The 24,755-nt window shown below is 38.1% G+C and overlaps 1 protein-coding gene across 21 annotated transcripts in view; it reads left to right on the forward strand.

Moving 5' to 3' along the window:
* The window catches only part of DLG2 (discs large MAGUK scaffold protein 2), a 986,929-nt gene that overhangs the window by 954,885 nt on the left and 7,289 nt on the right, over nucleotides 1–24,755 (forward strand). For 13 of the 21 annotated variants that reach the window (XM_052669729.1, XM_052669569.1, XM_052669635.1 and 10 more), the window contains 6 exons: nucleotides 5,485–5,584; nucleotides 9,438–9,479; nucleotides 17,570–17,620; nucleotides 18,123–18,224; nucleotides 19,177–19,349; nucleotides 20,051–20,160. In XM_052669729.1, coding sequence (XP_052525689.1) covers nucleotides 5,485–5,584; nucleotides 9,438–9,479; nucleotides 17,570–17,620; nucleotides 18,123–18,224; nucleotides 19,177–19,349; nucleotides 20,051–20,160 — 578 coding nt within the window. Of the gene's footprint in view, nucleotides 1–5,484; nucleotides 5,585–6,510; nucleotides 6,557–9,437; nucleotides 9,480–17,569; nucleotides 17,621–18,122; nucleotides 18,225–19,176; nucleotides 19,350–20,050; nucleotides 20,161–24,755 lie in introns of all 21 variants that reach the window. The other 8 variants (XM_052669627.1, XM_052669706.1, XM_052669686.1 and 5 more) reach the window with 3 other exon arrangements.

Consider the following 24,755-nt stretch of genomic DNA (forward strand, 5'->3'; position numbering starts at 1 on the left):
GCCAACAACCAAGCAATATAAATTAGCACAGATGAGCTCTCCATTTTGAATGCAATTTCAACCTTGCACAAAGTTAAAAACATGTTTGCAGAAATGGAAATACTGTTTTCACATGCTTTCTTGATAGTGTATTAGTGTTTCTGCTCCCCTGGTAGTCAGTGTTGTTTTTAACCTCTGTTTTGGTAGCAATTAAAATTCAGTTGCTGGCTAACAAGAGACATTAAGTCAGTGTTAAAAAAGATTAGTAAAATTTTGTATTTATGAATATTCAACAGTGCTACCCTTGCCTTTTGAAGATAGGCAGCATGGAGTATTTAATCAGGCTTGTACTTTTCCATTTTGAAATCCCAAGATACATATCTCCCTGCAGCTACGCAGGGAAGCTAAGCAAGCAGAAGTATCTTCATCTTCTGATACAAAGTTTGTTCTCACTTAGAATTGTAGAATCATAGAATTGTAGAATCATAGAATGGCTGAGTTGGATGAGACCTCAAAGATCATCTAAGCCCAACCTTCTGACACAGGCAGAGTTGCCAAACACTAAATTAGGCATCGGGTCAGGCTGCCAGGTTCCCATTCAACCTGGTCTTGAACACCTCTAAGAAAAGAGCATCCAGAGCTTCTTTGCTTTGATTATCAAAACAGATCATGGTGAAAACATGACTTTATGTCATGCATTTTTATTTGCAATCACTTGCACACTCTATGAAAATTTATAGTTGAGTTTAACAGAATAGGGACATCCTTCTCCCTACAAGTGATGGACACAGAGAAGTTGACATTGGGTTCTTGCCAACATATTACTGCATGGTCAGACTGATAGATGTCTTAAGGAATATCCTGTGTGAAAACCATACATCCAAGCTTATGGTTGCCACTAATACCTTCTTAGCTTATCTTTCTGCTTGTCTGTACAGATGTCATTAATAGTCTTCTATATTCAGAAATGTCTCACTTTCCACAGAAAGCAAATACACTTCAGAAATTTATTCTGGAGACCTCATACTCATCATGCACTTTGGTTTGCTGTGAAAAAAAAACTGTAAAAATAGGGAGGTAATGTTGTGCATTTTAAAGGAGAAATGAGACTGAGTATCTGCTTCAGTCACAGACTTTTCCTTCTGGTATCAGTGTATTCAGTGGTACTGTGAGAGATATCAGCTCATGTTCAGTGCCCAAAACTTCATTAAAGCCAGTGCAGTTCAAACAAAATGAGTGTCCCTAACATGAAAAGTGTGCTTCAAGCACATAGAGAAAAAGATTGTAGTCAGTGATTGATCATGAAGAGTTTTGTAGAATGCTGTATAAATGAGGGCTTTTCATTTCAGTTAGACCAGAAACTGATATTGAGGAAATAAAAGTTATAAAATAATAATTTTAAAAAAAAAAAAAAAAACAGATGAGAGGCAGTAAAATGAATGAACATTCTTGTCTGCACTCTGTATACAAGAATTTTAAAGCCAGTGCTCGGAACAGTCATTCTTCAGGTGATCTCCTGAAACTGCTTTGCAGCTCATGAGTGAGGATTAGCACTGGTTGAATGAAATAGCAAAATAAAGGATTCCCAATATATTCCAATGGCTTTTAGATTACAGAACTGCTTTTTAGAGCATCAAAAGCAATCTTTTTCCAACATATTACACTGTTCTACAAAGCACAAAGAGGACAATCTTTATCTTCATGAACACAGTATGGGCTGGATCAGCTGCAATGAGAAAAATATCTAGAAAGAGCTCAAATAAACAACAGAATGGTTGACTATTGCAGGGTGCTACACCCATCGTGTTACGGATGCACTATTCTTTGTGATGTTTACCACTACAAAGCAAATTCTGAAATTGGATTGTTCCATTTTACATTAAATTTTCCTTTTTAAACACATTATCTGATGAGTAATAATATTTGTATGGCTGCTGCCCTTAGAGAAAAGCATTTAGAATAAAAAAAAGTACTTTGACAAAAGAAAAGTACCAAATGGAGTTCTTAAGAACAAGAAACACCCGGTGTCTTGATGTCTGTCATAACCAGAGATTGTTGTGAATGTAAATCAGACATATGTAAGTGGCATTGTGGGGTATTTGGCCAAGGAAGAGTGCAGATTGCGTATTTTTCAGTGTATAGCCTTGTGCCCTAAGTAGTGTCAAAATAAGAATGTAAGCTACAGTGTTGGTGAAAGCTTCTCTCCCCTTCTTTTTTTCTGTAAAAAGACTTTTTTCATCACAGTTCAAGTGCTGTGAGCAATGACCTCCCTGTTCAGTTGTCAAACAGCACTTGAAAATGTCATCTGCTTTTTTTTTTGCCTATATAGAGTACATACTAATGCCAGTTCCTGGGTTATGGGTGGGTTGTGAGAACTGATGGCAGTGAGGTATAAGAGCTGTCTATTGTACAGGATTTCACTGCAGCTGAGTTACCCCAGTTATTTGCCGCTACAGAATGTTACAATATTCATGCAAAGAAATTGCAGTTTGCACAGGCATTCATTTTCAGGCACTTTCAGTGACATTCAGAAACTCTGCCTGCATAAATGTTGTTGGAGCAAGTCTGAGCTTCATATCGCAATTTCAAATCCAATTGTGCTCAACTTCTATATCAGGCTGAGAGATGTAGACAAATACCTCTCTCTTTTATCAGCAGTGTAAGGGGACCCTAACGAAAACCGCTTCAGAACATTTAACTCAAAGATTCCATTTCCATTGCATAGAAATAAGACCTCTGAAAAGCACACATTTGATTATTGTTGTTTAACCCTAGCGCCATTCTTCACGTGTCTTAAAAAGAAAATATGCATCCGTATGATGCAAGTGCTGGATGACGGTGCTGATCTCTATTCCTCCAACAACAAACCCAAATCTATATCTAAAAGAGCGTGTTTGAGAAAAAATACAGTTTTATTCCATATGTCTCCCACTTCTCCACCAACCCCCCTATGTTTGTACTTTACATGGGCTCTGCAAGGACATTCCGATGGATGTCTGTAGGATTTCATATCCTTGAGGTGAAGGCAATCAGCCTGCTTTCAATCACATTTATATTGTATGCAAAAACAAAACTAAGACTCCTTGTTTTGCTTTCTTGTGAAAAGCAGGCACTTAATGTACAGTAAAATAAGTGTTCAGTAAGCCCATTCAGCTAAAACTAAAGATTAATTATTTCAATAAGTTTGCTGTACCAGACTCAGTTTAGTCTATTATCATATTTTAATATGGCTATTCTGTGGTAGTATATGTGGCAATTAACATGCATATGCACACTGATTAATCTATACAAATATTAACATGTGCATAAGCTTGTTTGCTTATGGAAATTAATAAACAAAGAATCAGTTTTCTTTTAGAAATAAGAGATTTTACCAGTGTGAGCTATCAACAATTTTGGATGTAACAGTCACCTGCTATGAGTTGCCAGGTTTTGATTGCCAAATAGAAGTGGAACAGTATCTTATTTGAAACACAACACAACTGCACAAGGAAAAAATGTTTATAGAATTCTATGGGATGTCTGTTTAATTTGGAATATTCTGCTAGATCTTGCATAAGCTCGAACAATAATATATGTTCTTCTGATGCAAATGTACTTTCTGAGGCTTTTGCTACTGTTGGGGAAAAAAATGGAGTGAGAATACTTAAAAGTGGTTATTTTTCATAAAACCTTTGTTAAACAGCATATTTATCTGTCCCTTTGATAACATTCTCTTTAATTCCAAGCTGAAATGTCATTTGGTAATGAAGTGATTTTCACTTTAAAACCGCTTTGTTTTCTGAGGTGCTACTGTGTTTATATATTTTTTTTCTTTTTTAAGTGCAAAGCCTGTAGTATTAGTATATAAAGCTCAGATGAAGCGTGTCAAACAACATTTTCACAACTTCGGAAATGTTAACATGCTGCATTCTTTTCTTTGGAAAAATAAAAGAAATGGTCACGGAAAACACAATTTAATTACATCCTTTAGGTCATTGATGTGATATAATGTGCATGTCAGTCCTCTTTTCACCCGCAGATTACTTTGATCCTTCATACCCATTACTTTTAATGCTGGCTTTCTTTCATATTTGCTTTATTTGAAATTGCATGCAGTCTGGATTATTTGTGCATGACTTCCACGTTAATTTCACATTTAATGTTTACATACTCAGAGATTCTCATGGATCATTTACTCTACATGTGCATTTTTTCCTTTGTTTTTGGTTACTGAACTTTAAATATGCTTGAAATGTAAAAGTGGCATGAAACTTTTGTGACACAAGTAGACAACTGGTTTAATTGAGCTTTGCAGCACCTAACTTGACATCCCTCAGAAATACACATTCTAAACAACATTTTATGGTGTTCTTCCAAAATGTAAACAAACAAGATAATATTCTGGAACCCTAAATCTGTTCTATTTCAAATCTGGAGGCAAATACTAGTTGCATTTTCAGACAAGCAACCACAAGCACATGAGATTGTCTCCTTCAGTGAGCTGAGAATTTCTCTGCTCTCTTGGAGGTGAGCACATGCAAGATCATGGGCTTTGCCCACATTCTGTCCAGGAAGCAGCACTGGACATTGTCTGATGGACAATACAGATCAGTTAAGCACTCTCTGCAGTTCAGCATAGGTGCCCTCTGGAAGCACCAGCCTCACTCAATTAACTGCTCAGAGACCTTGATTCCTCATTTAGCACCTGAAATACGTGTCCCAAGTAGATGTATCCTACTTTTACACAGTACCCTGCCATAAAACCTTTGCAGCTGTCTTTAAAGCCAAAGTTTTTGTCGCATAAATAAATAAATAAATAAAATTCCATATTTATTCCCCATTTGAAGGTACATATTGTTCAATATGCAACGAAATACTGCTTACCAGCAAAATCTCATCTCTAAAAGCATATCCAGAGGAACCCATTAAATTAATATAGACATATAACACAAAGTGAAGTGAATTTTCTTACGTGACGCAAAAAAAGACATTAAAACATATGTAAGAAATTACCAGTTAACTGGACAAGTAAAGCACTCTGAAGTCAGCAACAGTTACCAGAAAAAAAACAGATATAATTTTAATTGGCACAGAGCTGAATCCACACACCTACCAGAAGAAAATCAAAGGCTTCCTCTTTCCTCTTTTCAGCCTTTTCTTTTTCAGACAGTTAATTATTTTTGTGCACAGTCTGCTATCATTAAAGATGAGTGGCTTGATCTCAAAGCATGCTGAGCCATCTGTGGCCCTTTTTCTGAGCAAGCCAAATATGATAATTCCCAAAGAAGGAGCTGAAGTTTGTAGTTTGAGACTTCTGTCATTAAATCGATCCAGTCTCCAGGGGTTCTGCCTTCAGCATGTACACATCACCACAACCACCTGTAAGTCTTCCCAGCCACTTGTTTTGGACTGATTTGAGTCACTGCAGTTCTCTCCACTTTTACAAACTAGTTGTTTTGTCAGCATGAGTGTGACAACAATTAGACGTCCCTGTTTTTGCCCCATGCCTTTTCTCCTTCACAGTCATTCAATGACAAGCGTAAAAAGAACTTCATCTTTTCACGAAAATTCCCATTCTACAAGAGCAAGGAGCAGAGTGAGCAGGAAACAAGTGATCCAGAACGTAAGTAACCTCTCGGAGACGATGCCACATGCAGCACAAAAAATGGGTGACACGCATGATATCAGTATCCCACACATCCAGACAAATACATGTTGTAGGCAGGCAGGCGAGGTATTACTACTGTGACCAATGTGTGACTGCAATTTGGATCCAGCTGGTCCTTCCTTCCTTGGAAACATCATTTTCTGAAGAATGAAACAGTGACCTTAACTTTTGGAAGAGCATTTCTTCACTTTCTTGAAAAAAAAAAAAAAACATGTGGCTCCTCAGTATCATTGTGGCACCTGGCCTAAACCCAAATTTGGCTCTGATTAAATATTCCCAAATCAAAACTGGCTCAAAATTATGCAAACATGGTTTCTTTTAGAATACCAAACTAGTTTCTTTTAAAGCTCTGCTCTGGTCTCCTTTTTCATTTTTGCCTCTGACGTTTTCCAAGTTGATTGTCATGGATGGCTTCACTGAAAGTTCGACAGTTTAATGAAGCATCCACACTAAGAAATTAAATAAGCAAATCAGACCTTGGGATGTGTACCTCTCCAGGCACCTACTGCTTGCTAAAACTGTATGTGTGAACAACCAGCGTAATTACAAACAAAATGCTGGCTCTGAGCCCAAAGAATTCACATTTTTCCTTAGTAATTCTCTCCTTCCGAATTTATGTGGTGAGGACCGTTTCTGGGACTTTATTTATTGTATTGTTCCTTCTTTGTCACAACTACAAAGCCATGTAGAATGGTCACTGCCTCCTTCATTGGCTGCATTCCCATAGAATATGGGTTTAAAGAGAAAAAAAGCAGGGATCCAGATTGCTCAATCAACATGGTCAGTCATGGTAGTATCCATTTCAACTCCACTGACTTCTTCCTTCCTCTTCTGCGGCTGTTCTTCCTTTCTCATTGCTCTCTCTGGGGACTTCCGTGCAGGACATCCCCGGATTAGGTGACGACGGTTATGGAACAAAGACTCTGAGTAAGTTCCCAGGAATGGTCACTGTAAATCTTTTTTTGTTTTGTTTTGTTTTGGCTTCTGTTCCTTCTCTGAGGACCCTCCACTCCTAGCATGCACAAGATAGAGTTTTATTTGTTACCCAGCTGTGAATGCATTAAAAATGTTTCAATTGTTTTGTTCTGCATGACAATATTAAATAACATACAGTGTATCAAGCAGACACTTTCACTTCTTTTGTAATAACACCTTTTGTTTCTGACAGTATGTTATTGTTCTCATCATGGCAGTTCCGTAGAGTAGCATACCCAGAACTTGTTTTGCTGCTAGAATGTACTTCTCAGCAACAATCCCTCCCTCTCCATCAAAAGGGAAACTTAAACATTTCAACTTGATCACATCCTGAGGAAATAGAAATTTTTTTCTGCTGTTGCTTCTGCATTTTCAGCTTTCTGCATGGGAGTGTTTGTTACTTTGCTGAATTTTGGATTAGCGTTTGTTATTCATGGAAGAAGTCATTTCCAGGCTAGAGAAGACACGCCTTCTCCCAAACTGAATTTGGACCCATTTCACCATTACCAACCTATTCCCTGTCGTGAAACCTTAATCAGTTTGTTTTTCTGACGCAGTAATCCTGTCTCACAACTTGGCATTGCAGAATGTGTCATGTGTCAGATAATCATTTGGGAACAATTTTGCTTCCTTGAAAGTCAGACCAGAAAAATTGTACAGAATAAATTACTCTATAGAAATGGCTATGTTATATGCTGTATCCAGACCTAAATAATTTAAACAAAATGGCACTTGCATGTGTTTGGCTGCTTCTTCCTTCAGTTCTTCTTCTTTAGTGCCAGTAATTGAAGTAAAATGTATGTGGATGTTGACACTGCATCACCTACTGTTTTGTATATGCTTTTTAATTACAGGAATGTGCAATTTTACAGATTTCTGATTTTTTTAAGGGTCATTTTAATGGTTTTATTTTAATCTATACAGTATCTTGCCATTTAAAGATGAAAGCTTCATCTCTTGTATGGAGAACAGTTCCTAGAAGACCCATTTTCAATATCACTGCCACCTGAATCTTAACCATTTTGTTACATGAAGTAAAGTGCTATCACTGTTCACTAGGAATAAATGCAAATCCTCCACTGCTTAAAAAAAAAAATGCAAATACATCTGATTTGATAAACCCTCCTGCATATCTGTGTCCTTAAAAAGACAAATCTCTGTAACTTTCAATCATCCAGAAGGAGATAACTAAATCTGCAAACTGCTAGGAGAAAAGTGGCACAAGGGTATTGGTCAGGGTCTAGTTTCTCTATTAATATTACACCTAGCTTTTAATTACTGACACATCTCTAGACATTTCAGCTGCGTTCAAATTTCACTAATATTAAACTAAGTTATAGTTGTTACTTCAATAGTTTCTATGGAGGATATTTGTTATTGATTAACAAAACCTTCAAGGCCTCAAATAACATCATGGTTGGAGGCAGCAGTTGTTAACTTTCTGTGAAATGTCCAAGACTCCACACAGTTTTGTTGAAAACATGGTCTAATATTTTGAAGCTTGTAAATAAGTCCAAGACCAAAGTTTGTCAACTATTACTTTTATCGGATATCAGCCTCTCCCATTCCTGCTGCTCCACCAGCCTGTCTGCTACTGCTCGATGAGCCCCAGTCATTAGGTGTGCATGTGGGGGCTTGCAGCACCTCGCAGAGAAGAGGTGGTCTTGACACAGTTCCCATATTCATCCTCCTTGTGGCCTACTCTGAGTTCATCCCAGTGGATTCTTGACTTGTTGCACATGGTGGTTACCAGTCACTAACATCCTAATCTGCACAATGGATTAATGACAGTTAGATACTTTTTGGCTTTTGAAGACTATCAGGAAGTGAGTTTTTTGTGCTCACTGTCCGTTCAACAATCCATATCTCATTCCAATTAACCCAGGGTTGCTTCTCACTATATAACCATTGTAACATTTATTTTTAAATGCTCTGGTCCAGGTAAAAAATTTCAAGTGTGTGTCAAATGAACTTTTACCTGGAAAGTTATCAGCATTTCTACCAGACAGCTATTAAAACAGCCATTAAATGTGGTTCTATAGACCTCTTAGAGACCACTAAGCATGATCTGACTGATGTCACTCAGCCTTCCTGATTGGAAACAATCACTTCGCATGATGTACACCACACCTTTCTGACACCAAACTTGTCAAACCGGAAATCTATCCCTTGATAATTCTTCCATCCCTGATCACATATCCAGACTAGTCTGAAAAAGATTTTTGTACTCTAGCTCAAATCCTGAAGCTAGAACTTGTCTGGAAAAACATTTCTTCTATTATTTTTATTTTTTTTGACATTGACATTGGCTTTGTCTCTCTTTTTTTTTTTTTTTTTTTTTTTAATCTTTTGCAATAGTTGATATCAAAGCCCTTTTCACATTAATTTGTTAACTCCACTGGATAGTAGAAAGTGATTAACGCTGAGGACAAAACTAAGTTTAGAAGAACACGAGCAGAAACTCATTCATGAAATTAGTCGTTCACTGAGATGCAAGTGGACCATATGGTATTTTGAAATTAATTTATCTGAGATGTCATTAACTGTCTTAGAAAGTCTTAGAAAGAAATGACATGGCTTTGCTATAATGTGTATCAATGGCTTTTCTATATTGTATATCACTAGATGTGTATAGTCTCTTTCGGAAATACCTCAAGAGAGAAAGCTTTCATTTTAACTGTGTAAATTATCTAAGACCTTCAGGTGATGTCACTGTATAGTTTTTATTTCCTCTCTGCACAACTACCTTTGCATGGCTGCGGCAGATCTTTTGAGTTTCTGCAGCTCTGTGGTGCTTGGTTATGTTCTTTAATTTGCTGTACTGTTCTTGCAGAACATGTTTCTTCTAATGCCAGCGATAGTGAAAGTAGCTACAGTAAGTTACTGCTTTCATTAGAGTCTTTTTACTTTGCATTGCTTGCTGTGTTCGTTCCTGTTATTTTGGTTCTCTTCTTGCTATTCTTTTGTTAATGTTGAAAAAAATGGTTGGAGCAAATGGCTTGGAATTCAAATTTACAACCACCTCTTGACTACATAGCTATAAAAGAAACTGGCAACCTTTATGAGAAAAGGGAGGGTGATTTGCTATTTGGAGTGTATTCTGGGCTATAAAATCAAACTTGGCTTTGGGTAGTCTTTGAAAATTAGAATTATTTTATTTAGTGAAAGGAAGTCTATTTCAGAAGGAAGAGGGACAATTTCTTGACCTTTTAAAAGTAAAATTCCTCCATAATTGTTGTAAAAAATGCAAAAGATCTTCTTTACAGTGTCACAATTTTTATTTGCATTTTTGCATACCTTCATGAACAACAAATAAATGGCCCCAAAAAGTCTAGTGAGTCTTTAATTTTGTCAGCACAGCTTTCTTAATACATAATGAAGTCTTCAAAAAACATTAAGAGAGACAAATAGACCTTCACCCTTTAGACACTACCAATAAATGATGTGGATTTCCTCTAAGCGATGGTCCCAATCCTGTAATCTAATTTGGTTGGAATTACAGAACTACTATCAAATAGTTTAGAGATAGATCGTAAATTGTGGAAAATTATCTGGAAGTGTTGAAAAGAAAAAAAAAGTTGTCAAAATAGATGAAAGGAAATGTAGTAAAAGATAGTAAAAGAGGTTGATCACTGAGTTACCAAGTTGTTTAATTTTCTCAAGCCATTTGCTTAGCAAATCAAGTTTTCCACCAGTCGCTCAGCACTTGCGCTAAGTACCCGCATACATCCAGGTAATCACTGGTATCATACCTCATACTTTCTAGTCTTCGTAGAGTGCATAGCAGTTGAGCTCTGTTAATAAACATTGGTTTGTTTCAGTAGAACAGCTAACCTTATTCAATTCAGAAATGGTAAATTAGTTTGTATTCTCTTGTACTGCAAATATTTATTTGGAAAGCAATTGCCAGAGTCACAAGAAAACAGTTGGCACTTTTGAACTGCTGAGAATCAATTCTGAGCCATGGTATTTATTCTGTGTCCTTTATTGAGAGGAAAGAAGGATTTTATGTTTGACATATAACACGCTCTTTCACCAGATTGACTTTACAATCAAGACAGAATCAATTGATAAATTTTCAAAAGTTCTTATGAGTCGAATCTCTTCCAGGTGTGTTTATTTCAGAGTGAGTATGTAAATGCCCAAGTAACCAAGGCTGGTGGCTTAACATGTCCCATGCCTGATATCCCAAACAGGAGAATTAAAATGGGAACCAAACTACAGGTCAACATCTTGGACAAGTTCACATAAGGTAGTTCCTAAAATGCATCATAAGACTGACCAGATAACCAGTTGGCTGTGCAATAGCTTGAAATAAGGCATTTGTTTTGAGGATCAGGGAAAAAGAAAATTTGGGGGGGTTAGTTAGTTGGGACACATTCGGAACTAAAAGAAGTGCTGAGGTAACTAACTGCACACAACAGGCATCTCATTTAAGTGTGGTTTCCATCTGGGAAAGCTCACCCCAGCACTAACCAGCATCATATTGGCTGGAGCTCACCACATATTGCTGGGGTGTCCAAAAAACTGCTGCCCAGCAGAGGAAATGCAGGGAGGGCTTCCTTTTCTGCTCAGGGCAAAGCTATGACATTCAGAAGCAAAGGAAGCCAGTCTTGCATTATGCCAAGTGAAAGTGACTTTAAAATTCAGGAGCTGGTGCCCAAAGGGCCTGATTTCATTTGCTAATGATTCATTGGTGGGTGCTGATATGACACTTGAATCCACAACCTTGGGCAGCCAGCAATTTTAGACACCAGCTTTTGGAAATAACTGTTTCAGACAATTACAATGACATGTCAGCTCTGGCCTGACCCTGTGTTTTATTACTATATGGCCATGGAATATGGGCATGTCTTCTGTTGGGACTCCCAGCGCTCCTGAATAGGAATAGTTACACCCTGAATCTCTAGGCTACTCTAGGTCAGCAAGCACATTCCCATCACACAGCTCACTGCAGAAAAATCCCCTCTAGAAAAGTTGTGACTTGAGATAAGAATTAGAAAACAGAGAGCAAGTGAGGGGTGGCTAGAGAGTAGTTGGCCAACTGTGAGGGTATGGAGGTAAGAATGATGGGGACTGCCATGAAGCAGTTGACTATTTCACTGCAGATCTGACTTTGTAGAACAGGTGAGAAAGGACACTGCACAGTAGAAGTCTATCCTTATCTCCCCAAATGGCAACAGTAGTTATCAGAACTAATCTGTGAACATTCACATCCTAAAGACATAGTCCTCATTGCCTTATAATTAATTTTAAATGAAAGAAAAACAAAAGGTACTCAGGATAAAGCTGACTCCTGATGGAATGAGACAGTATGCAGAGCACCCTTTGTTTCTTCTGTTTCCCAAGGAAATGAGCAGGAGGAAAAAAGGGTTGCCTGTCCCATGGATTTCTGAATTGTAACAAATCAGCAGTTCACACCTTGGCCAATATAAAGAAAAGTGTGTGAGTAAGAAATGTTCTCCTGCAGACGTTCATATTTGCCCCTGTAAAAACAGTCCAGTTGTAGTTCAGATTGAAGTGTTCTGCATTGTTTCTCATGGGTTTCTGGCTATTGCTTCAACATGTTTCTCTAACTATTGCTTCTTAGCATCTAGTGAAAAGTAGCTAATGTTAAAACCTGTATTACTTTATCATTCCTTGAACCATTCCAATTCAGGGGTACAGCTGCACAAAGTGACATTGAAGGATTCTGAGAGCTGGCCAGGTTGTGCCCTGTACAGGGATTAACAGAAGGTTTACAAACTGACTGGGCTTTTTCTGGGAGCTATTCTGATGAATTCTTATTTATTTAGACAAATATATTGCTTAATGCCTGAGTATTTGGCTGAAAAATTCCATTGCTTATGTGTTGGGCTTGGGGGCTAAAAATTAAAGTCAGTATTAAAGTCAGTATTTCAAAATAATAATAAAATTGAAATTTCTCATATGTGGTCTTGGGAGAAAATTCTTAGACCACTCCTTAGCAACAAGGCTGTTGCAGATAGTAAACGTGATTTCTACTATCAACTCTGGTTTGTAATGAGAAAAAGAGCTAAAGCCAGTGGTGAGATTTCCTTGACCAATATGTATCCCAAAACACAGCCATCACCCACTCAGTTTTTACAATAGATTCAATTTGAAGTTAATGGAGACACAGAATGACATCTGGAAAACAATTTGTCTCTAAGAAGATAGCTAAACCAGACTAGCAGAGCATTCTGCTAAACATGCCCCTGCCATGTAGGCTGCATGGTGCTCACCTCTGTCCTCGTCTTGCAGGGATGTGAGGTGGCAGCCTCTCCAAATCCCAGTTGATAATTTTCTTTATCCCAGCAGATAACCTATTAACTTTTGGGAGAACCACAAGCATATTTGACAGCAGAATCTGGCCATTTATAAAAGATTTTGAAGTGCTTTTGAGCCTGGAACAATTTCTAGCCTGAGCTACTAGGGGCTGAGATGCCACACAGATGCTGCTATGTCATGCAGGCTGTGCAAATATAAGGACTATAACAATGTTAGTTGATTTTCACCTTCTCTTAGCAGAAAAATCAGGGATGCAGCGTGGTATATAAAATCCTGATCTAGCAGAAAGTTTTCCTTCTTAAGTATACATGAGGCCAACTTTGACTTATTCCTCAACCAGCTAATTAAACAATGATTAGAAGTTTGTTCTGAGTTGAAGAGTTCTAATTTTCTATTTCAAACCAAGCCTGAAAGAATGTATTTTTTACCATAGACTCATCAGTTTTTATTTTCCAAGACATGATTTTCATAATGACATGACTTTTAAGTCTCTCCACTGCATATGGGGGGTAATGTGTGGAAATGCACTCAAGCATAGTTCAGTAGAGGTTTTTACAGCCGTCATCAAAATTACACAAACATTAACCCATCTACTTAGCCTAATTGCATAATTGATTATGATTGCACCAATTATTTAGAGAGGCACTACATGACTATAAGTTAAAAGAAAAGGTATCAGGAACCAAAATTTTTACTTTCTGTATTTGGTCAACATTTCATTCTGTAATGAGATTTGAAGTTTCGGAACAAGATTTAAAAGAGTCCTGATTGTTATGTTAGGCCACTGATTAATTAAAATGCTTACATTTGCTCTTACTCTCCCTGTAGGTTTGTATATTAGTACTTAAATTGGCACAAGCACTAAAGTCTCTACATATGGCTGCACGAGATTCATTGATCTTAATCATGTCATACTGATCAACCACTTTCCAGTAGGATCTTCATTCTCAGACTTTTGCTGACCTTTTTTCCTTCACAGTCATTACTAGGATGCCAACATCCATGGATTTATAAGGTACCTGATAAGGGTTGCCCTTTGGTTACATGGTGGCTACACCATGGCATCACAGCGGCTCTTCTGCCCCATTACTCACATGCTGGATGCAGCAACATCAGCACTGTGGAAGCTGTGGATGCTCTGGCAAGACAGTAGGAAGTGGGGCTTTTGATGGGTTAAATGAAATGTATGTAAATTGACACACATGTACCCTAGTATCTCTTCAGATCCATCTAGCTAAATAAGGAAAATAAAGACAGCTCTTTAAATCCATTTTAGGGTTACCCTAAAAAAAAAAAAAGAAAAAGAAAAAAATGAGTGGTCCTCATGAAATTCTTCTGACCTCCCAGGACCTCTCTGCTCAGCTTTTAGAGGCAGTAAGTTGTAAAAACATTCCAGGTTGTTCTCTTCTTGAGCATGAGAACTCACCAACATGCAAACCGAGAGCACAGGGAACAGGAGCCATAGCAATACTGACAAAGTGAAAGACATCCAGAAATTTAACTATTAAACAATGTTTAAGAAGGCTTTCTTTCTATGTCTTCTCTTTCCTTATCTTCTGTCTTCTCTTGTCTTTTTGACTTATGGAATTTTACTGAAGAACAAAGGATCATGCCAAAATCGTACAGATTTTTTTCTTTTCTCTTTTTTTTTTTTTTTTTGTCTGTTATATTTCACAACAATTTTCCAGATCAATATAGCAGGCCTGTGCTAATTAAGCTGTTAATGATAGTGTTAAAGGATCAAATGATAAATAAACCTCTGCCCTGCAGAACACCATGCTGTGTCACACTTCAAAACCATCATGAGGTTATGGCAATCTGATTATTGATTGATTCTAGAGCTGTTCATTATACTTAATACTTTGTGCAGTACCAGTTGAGAAGAAATCATTGAAGACCATCATCTGGTACTGTTAACATGCATATCAGCCCCTGAAAACTTGTGGTAGTGTTTGAAATTATTTTCTTCACATGGAAACTTGAACTTCCTGAACTCTTTTTCCAGAAAAGACAAGTAGTGGAAACAATGATTTCCACCCATGCTCACACCACATGTGACTCTGATGTTCAGTGTGGAAGAGCCTTCACTCAGGAAGATGACTATATTTAAGTCCCTATGCATCACAGTCGGCCTTCAAGCTTCTCCTTGCTTACTTCAACCCTTTGCAGTGGCTTCAGGGCTATTTGACTTCTGTTAAATGACAAGTTCATTTGTGTCTGTAGCCCAAATCATACCGATAGATAGTCATCCCAAAATCTGAAATAGATCAGATGACTCAAGTCTTAGAATAAGCACTTGCCTATTTGTAGGCACCCATTGAGTCTAAAGAGCATCTAAGGACTAGCTCAGACGTAAGCACTCATAATATGGTTTTCTGCAATGACCTAAATGAATCCCCCTCTGCAGAAAGGTACGTGCCTTTGAAACATGTAGTCTCAAGTTTAAGACTATTTGTGCAAACAAGATCCCCTCCACATGCTTAGTACACGATGGCTTCAACAGCCATCCCAAGGCTGACATTCTAAAGTTGTTTAAAGCTTAGCATTGGCTCCTGAGGGCTGGAAGGCAGGCAGTGTAGAAGCATCCTTGTCAAGCTGGGGAGTGACACTCTTCATCTCCAAAGAACTGGGACATCCTGATTACTACATCACATAAAATTTCTCAAAGTAACTTGAGGGAAAATAACAAATCTGATGCAAGAAACGTGGTAAGAATTCAAGATTTTTAACCTTGCAACAAATCAAAGTTAAGCAAGTGATTACAGTATCAAACACTCACAAAATAGAACAGAATCAATTATCCACATTCCTCATACATTACATTGCCTTGTCCTTAAAAACTAATCTCTTCCTTTTATTAAAAATCAAGCTTTCTCTTCAATTGCTTCAGCAACATTGCTAGCTTGAAATTAGTCCTGTCTTTTCTGCCTCTCTACTTACACAGTAGCACTTTTTTAATTTGCTTTTTCTTTCATCATGGCTAATTAAATTCTTTTTACTTGGAAGGTTTTCCTACACGTTTCTCACAGCTGTCTAGGTAACATAGCAGGAACAGTTCTCTCTGAACATATTAGATTCATGGAGTGGGAGTCAGTTTAAGACTAAACACCAAAATCACAGAGTTATAGAATCATAGAGTAACTTGAGTTGGAAAAGACCTTAAAGACCATCCAGTTCCAACCCCTGCCTTGGGCAGTGGTTGCCATCCACTGGATCAGGCTGCTCACAGCCCATCCAACCTGGCCTTTGTACCTTCTTGTGATCTAGACATTGCATTCTAATGAAGACTAATTAATGTAGTAGAACATCAAGAACGGCCTGAAAATCACTCAGAAAGCCTCAGTGTGAGTTGTGCAACCTCTAAATCCTATCTATATCATCAATCAGGCATCATGCAACACTTGATGTGTTTATGAACTATTTGGTTTGACAGAAGCCCATCAGAAAAATGTTGTAAAGACTCACATATACAAGCAAATGTTATGAAGGTAATTCTACCTTTTTTTGTAAAACTCAGATACGATGATGGCAATCTTTATTCCATAATACCTAAATTAGATGCAAAATCCCAAGTGTGGATCTTCTCAAAGGTAAACCCTGATCTGAGTAAAAATAAAATCAGGATATTAAAATTTGATAAGCCAAAGTCATATTTTGAACATGCCAGAGCCCTTATGAAGTTCCAAGTATGTGACAATGACCCAGAGAGATCTGCAGGAATTATTCACGCAGGAGATTAAAGAATCCTTCCAGCTCTCCTTTTATGCTCTTACGGAGGGCAGAGATGTATTAGAGCTGCACACCTGTACCCAAGTCCTGGACCACTTGAGTCTTCCGTCAAAGTTCTCTGCATTGGTTCCCTATATGTCACAATGAGGAAACATCACAGTCCTAGCAGCAGTGGAGAGAATAAGGCATAAAATACAATTATTCTGTAATACTTGTGTTCAGATAAAGTATGAGGATCAGAAAAAACGCTCAGAGCTAGATACCAGGTTGTAAATAAACTAGACTAGGGAGCTCATGCACAAGAAGATGATCAGCCAAAATGTGCTTATTCTGAAGGTAAAAACAGTTCAGTTTATGTAGCTCTCACAGAATCACAGAATCACAGAATGGCCAGGGTTGGAAGGGACCTCAAGGACCATGAATCTCCAAGCCCTGCCACATGCAGGACCACCAACATCCACATTTAATATTAGACTAGGCTGCCCAGGGCAGTCTGGCCTTGGACGCCTCCAGGGATGGAGCATCCACAACCTCTCTGGGCAGCCTGTTCCAGCCCCTCACCACTCTGTCTGTAAAGAAAAGCTAGTAGATTTGCCCTGCAGCAGCTTGTTAGTGCCATAGCAATTGGTGAACAAAATAATTATATCTGAAATTTCTGCCCTTATAAACAGCCTTGTCATTAAATGAGGCCTTGTTGCCTCCACTATTCTGGACCATTGAAGAAACCCAGGTTCAGAGAACAAAACTGAAATATGTGGCACAGGTCAAAGGGGAAGGGAAAAAAGTGATCTCTGCAGATTGAAGTTTTTAAGGGTTTTGGAATGGTTCAGGTGAGCATATTACAGAGAAGTGCAGAACCCGAACTGCCTGTGTGAAGCATTTTATCAAGCTTTGGTACATGAAGTGTCATGTGTCAGCTTCAAACTGTTCTCTTTCTTTTCTCATCAGGAGGCCAAGAGGACTGCATCCTTTCTTATGAACCTGTCACAAGACAGGAAAGTAAGTTCCGACTGCTTTTCTGACACTGTTTCGTACATCTTTTATTTTATTTCTGGGGGCCAGCAGAGCAGTAAGCCTTGTTGTCCCTGTGGATCCTTCTTGGCCACTGTTGCATACATAAGAAATGACATAAGGTTATCCCTAGCTTTCATGTGCTTCCTGATGTTTCCCGGACTCTCTGCACTGTGTTCCCGTGGCCTTTCATAATGCCACTTGTCTACACCTGTGTACATCATCATTGCTCTGCTCTGCCAAATAAGCAGCATTAGTTCCATTTTCCTTAGCCACATCAATAGAAAAATGATCCATCAATAAAAAGTAACCTAAGATTTCATTAGAATCATAGAATCGTTAAGGTTGGAAAAGACCACTAAGATCATCTAATCCAACCATCAGTCCACCAACTTGATCTTAAAGACAGCAACTCGTTAGTGCAGCTTTGGGAATATTTACCATTATTTCCAGTAACCACCAAAATGTGCCTCTCTTTTTTATTTGTCAGTTAATTACACCAGGCCAGTAATTATTCTGGGCCCTATGAAAGATCGAATCAATGATGACTTGATATCTGAATTCCCTGATAAGTTTGGATCATGTGTACCACGTAAGTATAATTTTATTCCTCGTTTTGCAGCTGTCTGTTGCATCCCTTGGTGCCATCCGTTAAGTGAATTGTGATGAAAATAGCAGCCATGAACTTTATGTAGCTGAGTTTCTCAGAAGCCATTTTTCTACCAGAGAAAAAAGGTCAAAGGAACAAACAACAAAAAATTGTGAGGTTCTGAGTGTTAGTTTTATGTGTCAGTGTTTGGAAGTGGGGGGCTGCAGGGATGGGCTCTATGAGCAGAGGCCAGAAGCTGCCCCTCTAAACAAGGGACCTTTTAACCACAAACTCAGTTTACTCACCAATGATTCTGTATTTTCTTAAAGACAATAAAATTTTGAAATATTGATAAAACATAAAATGTTTCAACTCAGCTGAAGAATATTGACTAAAAAATTACAGAGTAGCCTGTGACTTGTGTGGAATTTATCTTGGCTCCTCTGAAAGCAATGTTGGGCCCTGAATTAAGCAGAGTGTTTGTATCTTGGATCATTAGAGCTTGTTCAGTGTTTACTGCAGATTCTGGTTGCAGTCTTTCTTCTTTTTAAACTATTGTCTCTACAAACATGGTAGCTTAATCTGCTAGGAGACAAGTTCAGAAATATCCTTATGATTAAGGTTAAATTAAATTAATGAGATTGCCATTCATTTTTATCACTGCCATAGGTCTGGATTTATAATCTGCAATGTGCTTTTTTTTATTTGAGATTTAGTTATGACTATGATGAGATAAAGTGAAATTCTAGCAAATGCTTATTTTGTGTTAACATAAGATTGGTTGGAAGTAAATACTAGAAGGTATTACTGTAAAATGGCATCCTCATTGTCAAAACTCCATTAAAAAAAAGTTAGCCAAAGCTCTCCCAGATGTGGAACACCTCCAGTGATAGCACTGTCCACTACTAATGTTAATTGATACAGACTTCTTGATCTTGATCTTTGTTTCGTGCAGATACCACACGACCAAAGCGTGACTATGAAGTGGATGGGAGAGATTATCATTTTGTCATTTCAAGAGAACAAATGGAAAAAGATATCCAAGAGCACAAATTTATAGAAGCCGGGCAGTACAATGATAATTTATATGGAACTAGCGTCCAGTCTGTGAGATTTGTGGCAGAGAGGGTAAGTTGATGCCAGTTTTACTGTCCATGCAACATAATCAGTTTTGTGGCAACACTCAGTCACATTTATGCCAAAAATATAAAATATGTACAAAGTGACATCCAATTGCTTACAGGCTTTATAATGACACGACTTGTAGAGTCTATGACTTTGAAAGTAAATGTTCTTGGCACTTCTAATACTTGGATGTAGAGGCATAGATTCAGAAATTTAACACAGCACCTCAAATATGCCTCAAAACAGCTTTTCCCTCTACCTTCTATACAACAGATGAATAACCTTATCTCACTGTCACAGAGGTAAAAGAATGAAGCCCAGAAAGATTAATTGATTTGCCTCAAGTGACACCCAAAGTCTTTGACACAAACAAGAATTAAATTAAGCAGTAGAGAATATAGCTATGCTATTATTTTTAAGAACTGATTTTCCTCATCTCTGAAGAAAATCCATCACCACCCCCAGAGCTCATGCCAATAAAAAATAAATTAAAAAACTACCATTTGCTTTCATATCTTCAAGGGTATATTTTATATTAGGACTAAATCAAAGGCAGAGGGGTGGAGTGTGTGCCCTGGAGCCCCCCTCCCCTGGTGTGTCAGTCATAGCTGTGTTCCAGGACACTGCCTCAAAGGATTGCTTCCCTCTTTTGGCTGATCTTCAGCAAACTGCAAAATGAACACATCCTCATCTGCTTCCAACAGGGCAAGCACTGTATTCTCGATGTGTCAGGAAATGCGATCAAACGACTACAAGTTGCACAACTATATCCCATCGCTATCTTCATTAAGCCTAAATCGTGGGAGCCTCTGATGTAAGTATAAACTCCTCCACGTGTTGTTTTTTTCAGAATGCATCCTCAACAGCTCTTTAGTCTGGCCTCTAAAATCAGTAATAACAAAATGAACACTTGCTCTCCATGCGTGCCAGCCATTGTAAGACAGTCCCAATGAATGAGCCAAAGCTGCCTTTGAACCTTTCCCACTGGGACCTATGGGCTTAGGTGCAAGTCCATGAGGGTCTTCCCACCAGTGCTCAATGCACTTATTACAACCTGGACAGCAAATTCATCACGGATTCGTGTATCCCACCTTGTCCCATCCAGTCTTGGGGTGTCGTTTGGTCACTATGACATGAGCAAAGCAGAGCATAAACCTGTGTAGATACACTGTGTGTGCTTCTTCTTCAGCCCTTCAGTTGCTTGAAGGTCTGTAAGAGGATAGGCAAGGACCTGTAGGACTGGAGTGGGGCAAACAATCCTTAAAAGAAGGAAAAGAGAAGGCACCAATTTCAAGCTGTCACCAGGCAGCCTAACATCAGTACTCAAAAAATATTGGGACCCAGGGGATAGTAAAAGTAGCTCAAGTAAAGAGCTGGAAGGATAAAATTTTATAAGAGGCAGCCAGTGTATGTGCATCAAGAGCAAATCAAATCGACCTTATTTCTTTATGTCTGGAGATGGATATCAATAATTGTTTTATCTCTTGATTTTTACTCTGGCTTTTGACACATCTCCAAGGGACATTCTCAGCAGTAGATTAGACAGTCCAGAGGGAATCATTAGGAGTATGTGCACGACTGCATTCAGGCAGTCATTGAAAATGGCACTGGGAAGATAGCAGATATCCTGAAAGTGTATTTCCTGAGCTTTGGAACTAGTTGTTATTTTTATGAATTACTTGGGCAATGAATTGGGCAGAACTCTTGTAAAATCTGTGACTGACTCAAGGCTGAGAGGTAGAAAGCACTTTGGAGAATAAGTTTAAAACTCAGTGTAAAATTAGAAAGATGAAATTCAGCACAGACGAAGGAGAGAAAATGAAATGCACAACTACAAGCAGGGAATAATTAAGCAATAGCACTGCAGAAAAGCATCTGGCAGTTGGGATGGATCACACAGGAAATATGAATGGATGGATAATGCTGCTGCAAAATCAGAAAGTGTTGCTGTGGGCTGCATTAACATTGGTGTTGTGTAAGGACACAATAGATCATTATTTTCTTTTACTTCATGTGCATGAGGCATAAACTGAATGTTGTCTGTCTTCTGGGTACCACCCAGAAGTGGAAGTAGAAGTGAAGAGGAACACAAGGAGATAATCTTCACACTGATTAAAACTCAGGATAAAATACATGCTTTCCGTATACGTGTATGTTACTGAAAAAAATATCAATTTAATTTGGTGTTATGTGACTGAATGGGCATCCTTTCTGGCCCTCAAATTTGGTGATAAGGTTGCTGCATGTCCATTCTGATTATCTTGCTAAATAGAAGAGTCAGGGAAGTCTGAAATCCTACTATCTCTTTTGATTGTTTTAAGAGAGATCTTCACCTACAGCTTTCCTGCCTATAAAATATTTCCATTTTTTTGTTTAATGCTGAGTTTGCATCTAGAGTGATAAAAAGGCAGTAAACAAATGTGGTCTTTTCTCTGAAAATACATTAGACACAACCAAAAATGTTGCAATAACATAAACCCTTCGTTGATGTGATGTAAGAACAGAAACTCCTTAACAGACTGACTGAACAGAGTTATGAAGATGAAAAATACAACAAGCATCCTGTTAGTAAGCCAGTCCTACAGAGTTTGCAGAATTTTGTTCAGCAATATGCATCGAAAGAAATTCTTCTTCGCTCTCCAAACCTAAACCTCCATTGTTGTTGATAGGAACAATGAAAATTAAATCCATTCTGTGACTGAATTCTTTGCTCAACAAATACCCTGTGGAAGACACCCTGAATTAGAAATCCAAACTTTCACAGCGCAGCCAAAGTCCATTTATATTGGTACTACCTTGGGATCTTTTGCAGTAAAATGTTATATAAACAAATAGTAACTAATAAAACAAATCCTGAAAAAAACAGAAAAAAAAAAATGGATTCAGGCATTCTAAATTATTGTATCCTCTGCAGTTTGTTTTCTACAAGTAATGTTTTTATTGAGTTAATCTATCTGATGTGTACTTTTCTTATCCAACGGTACCTAAAATTAGCTTCTATGAGAAACAAAAACTCTTTTAATACAACTGGTGCCATTTTCTTGTAAGAATTGTTTTGAGAATAACTGCATAGTTCTGAGCTCCTTGCTCACAAAAATCATTTATTAAGTAATGAAATTGAATCAGTCAGGTTTAACTAAACTGAGACACACTCTAATGCAAGTGGTAGCAGTGATTTGCAGTGTGTTCCTATTTCACAGACATAGGCCGTGCACTTGTTTTTGCTGCCCAGAAGGTGCAGAGCAGCCTTCCAGATTTTCATAGTGAGTCAAACTCTCATTTGTACCCTGGGGTAAGAAGTAGCACATGAGCAATTCCCACAGATAAGCAGTAAATCCCCACCATAGTTTTTCTCATGACAATTTGCTTTTGCAGCCCTTTCTTTTTGCTAAAGTCATTATTACAACATAAAAAGTTTGGGAATCCTACCTGTATAAGATCTGCTTGTAAGGATAGATTTATCTGCCATAATTACTACACTTGATCATGGAAACAAGTTAAAAGTTACTGTAACAGCAAGATAAAACTCTAAAAGACAAAAAAGATGGATTGCTGTTCAGGATTATCCTAAACAAAGCAGTTGTCAAAAATGAAAATCATCTTAAGAGAGCTTGTATCTGCACTTGGTTATTGATGGTTTTCTCTCTCCTCCCTCCCTCCCTCCCTCCCTCCCTCCCTCCCTCCCTCCCTCCCTCCCTCCCTCCCTCCCTCCCTTCCTTCCTTCCTTCCTTCCTTCCTTCCTTCCTTCCTTCCTTCCTTCCTTCCTTCCTTCCTTCCTTCCTTCCTTCCTTCCTTCCTTCCTTCCTTCCTTCCTTCCTTCCTTCTTCTTTCCCTCCTCCCCTCCTCCCCTCCTTCCCTCCTCCTCCTCCCTTCCTTCCTTCCCCAGCTCTACATGACTCCATATCACAGACTGAGTCCCAGAGGGGCCACTTTCCAATTAGCCTCTCTCTTTAGAAGAGGGAAGATAGTGGTTGGATCACAGGGATGAGAACTGAAAGCACTGGGCAAGTGCTTCATTTCCAGAGGAGGAAATCCCTATTAAAGCTGCCGGGAGGGACATCTCTTTGCAAGCATTTTTTATTCACCATCTGTGCAGATCCCTGGCTAGGAGAGAAAAAAAAAATAAAACAGATCATTGTTTAACAACATTTTTAATTTATCATGAACAGTGGACATCAGAGGCCTCCTCCTTCTCCATCCTCTCCTGAAGGCACAAGATGGGCAGAGGCATGAATACAACTAGAACAGTTATATATCAAAGGCAATTTTATGTCCTACAAATATAATCCACATTTCTGCTTATTTCAAAGCAATTACTATCTTAGGTGCTTGTTTGTGTCTTTGTTTCTTCTTCTGATAGTCAAATCTTGAAGAAGACTTCTCAGAAGTTTACCAGATCTGGATGAAGGAGGATGTTGTTAGCACTAAAATAATGACTGAGGGAGATAAAATGCTAAATGTTAAATTTACATACAAATGTTCAATGTTATGTCCCACTCAAGCCACAGTTTCAATTCAGTCACTGAAAGAGGTGTTCAGTAGGCATAGCTGATGAGCCAAGTCAATTAAATAGCCAGCCTTCCAATAAATAGAATGCAATAGTAGTACTACAAAATTAGCAGCGTAACACAGATTAAGCCTATTATTTATACAATACACAAATGACTGTCATAAATTTTCTTTAAAATCTTTCTTATCCTTCACTGTATAAATCTGCTCTTTGAGTTGCATTGGTACTTCCAAAGGGATTCACTTAGCAGTGTTCCCAGTTATATGGATAGTTAGTTATATGGATAGATGACTTTCAGTCATTTCTAGAAAAATGCCACTGCATTCTGAACAACTTAAATGGTGCATCCCAGAAGCTGGGTAGGAGGTAGGTATAGCAAGTTCACACTGTTGTGCACTTCATAGATCATTTTTTATGCACCATCATGCACATAATTTCCTACATGCATCAGATATGTCATACAGTATACAGCTCATTACCACAATCATATGATTCCATGCAAGACATTAAATCAGATTTATGTAGGACACGAGATGCTCACTTCTCTTGCTCTACTAGTTGCCTCAGAAAATTTCCTTCACGTTTTAAGAAAAATGAATCAAAGCTGTAAAAATGCTAGAGCAAGCAAATTCTATTTATTATTACTAATTAATTTGTCTATCTGCAGGCATATATTTGTAAGGCATTAATGATTATGAGCTTGATTCTTTGCATATATACAGTGATATTAACAACTGAGCATGTATGAACAAGACAACCCATTTCTTACAGCTGTTATATAATGTTGAAATAGAAACACTCCATCAAATAACAAAAACAGTGCAATAACAGAATGTTATTGGCATTTCTATATTTTCACACATATTGGTACTTTAAACATTTTAGAGTCTACAAGATAC

Source organism: Tympanuchus pallidicinctus, unplaced genomic scaffold, assembly GCF_026119805.1.
Source record: "Tympanuchus pallidicinctus isolate F22 unplaced genomic scaffold, pur_lepc_1.0 scaffold11, whole genome shotgun sequence".
NCBI classification, from domain to species: domain Eukaryota; kingdom Metazoa; phylum Chordata; class Aves; order Galliformes; family Phasianidae; genus Tympanuchus; species Tympanuchus pallidicinctus.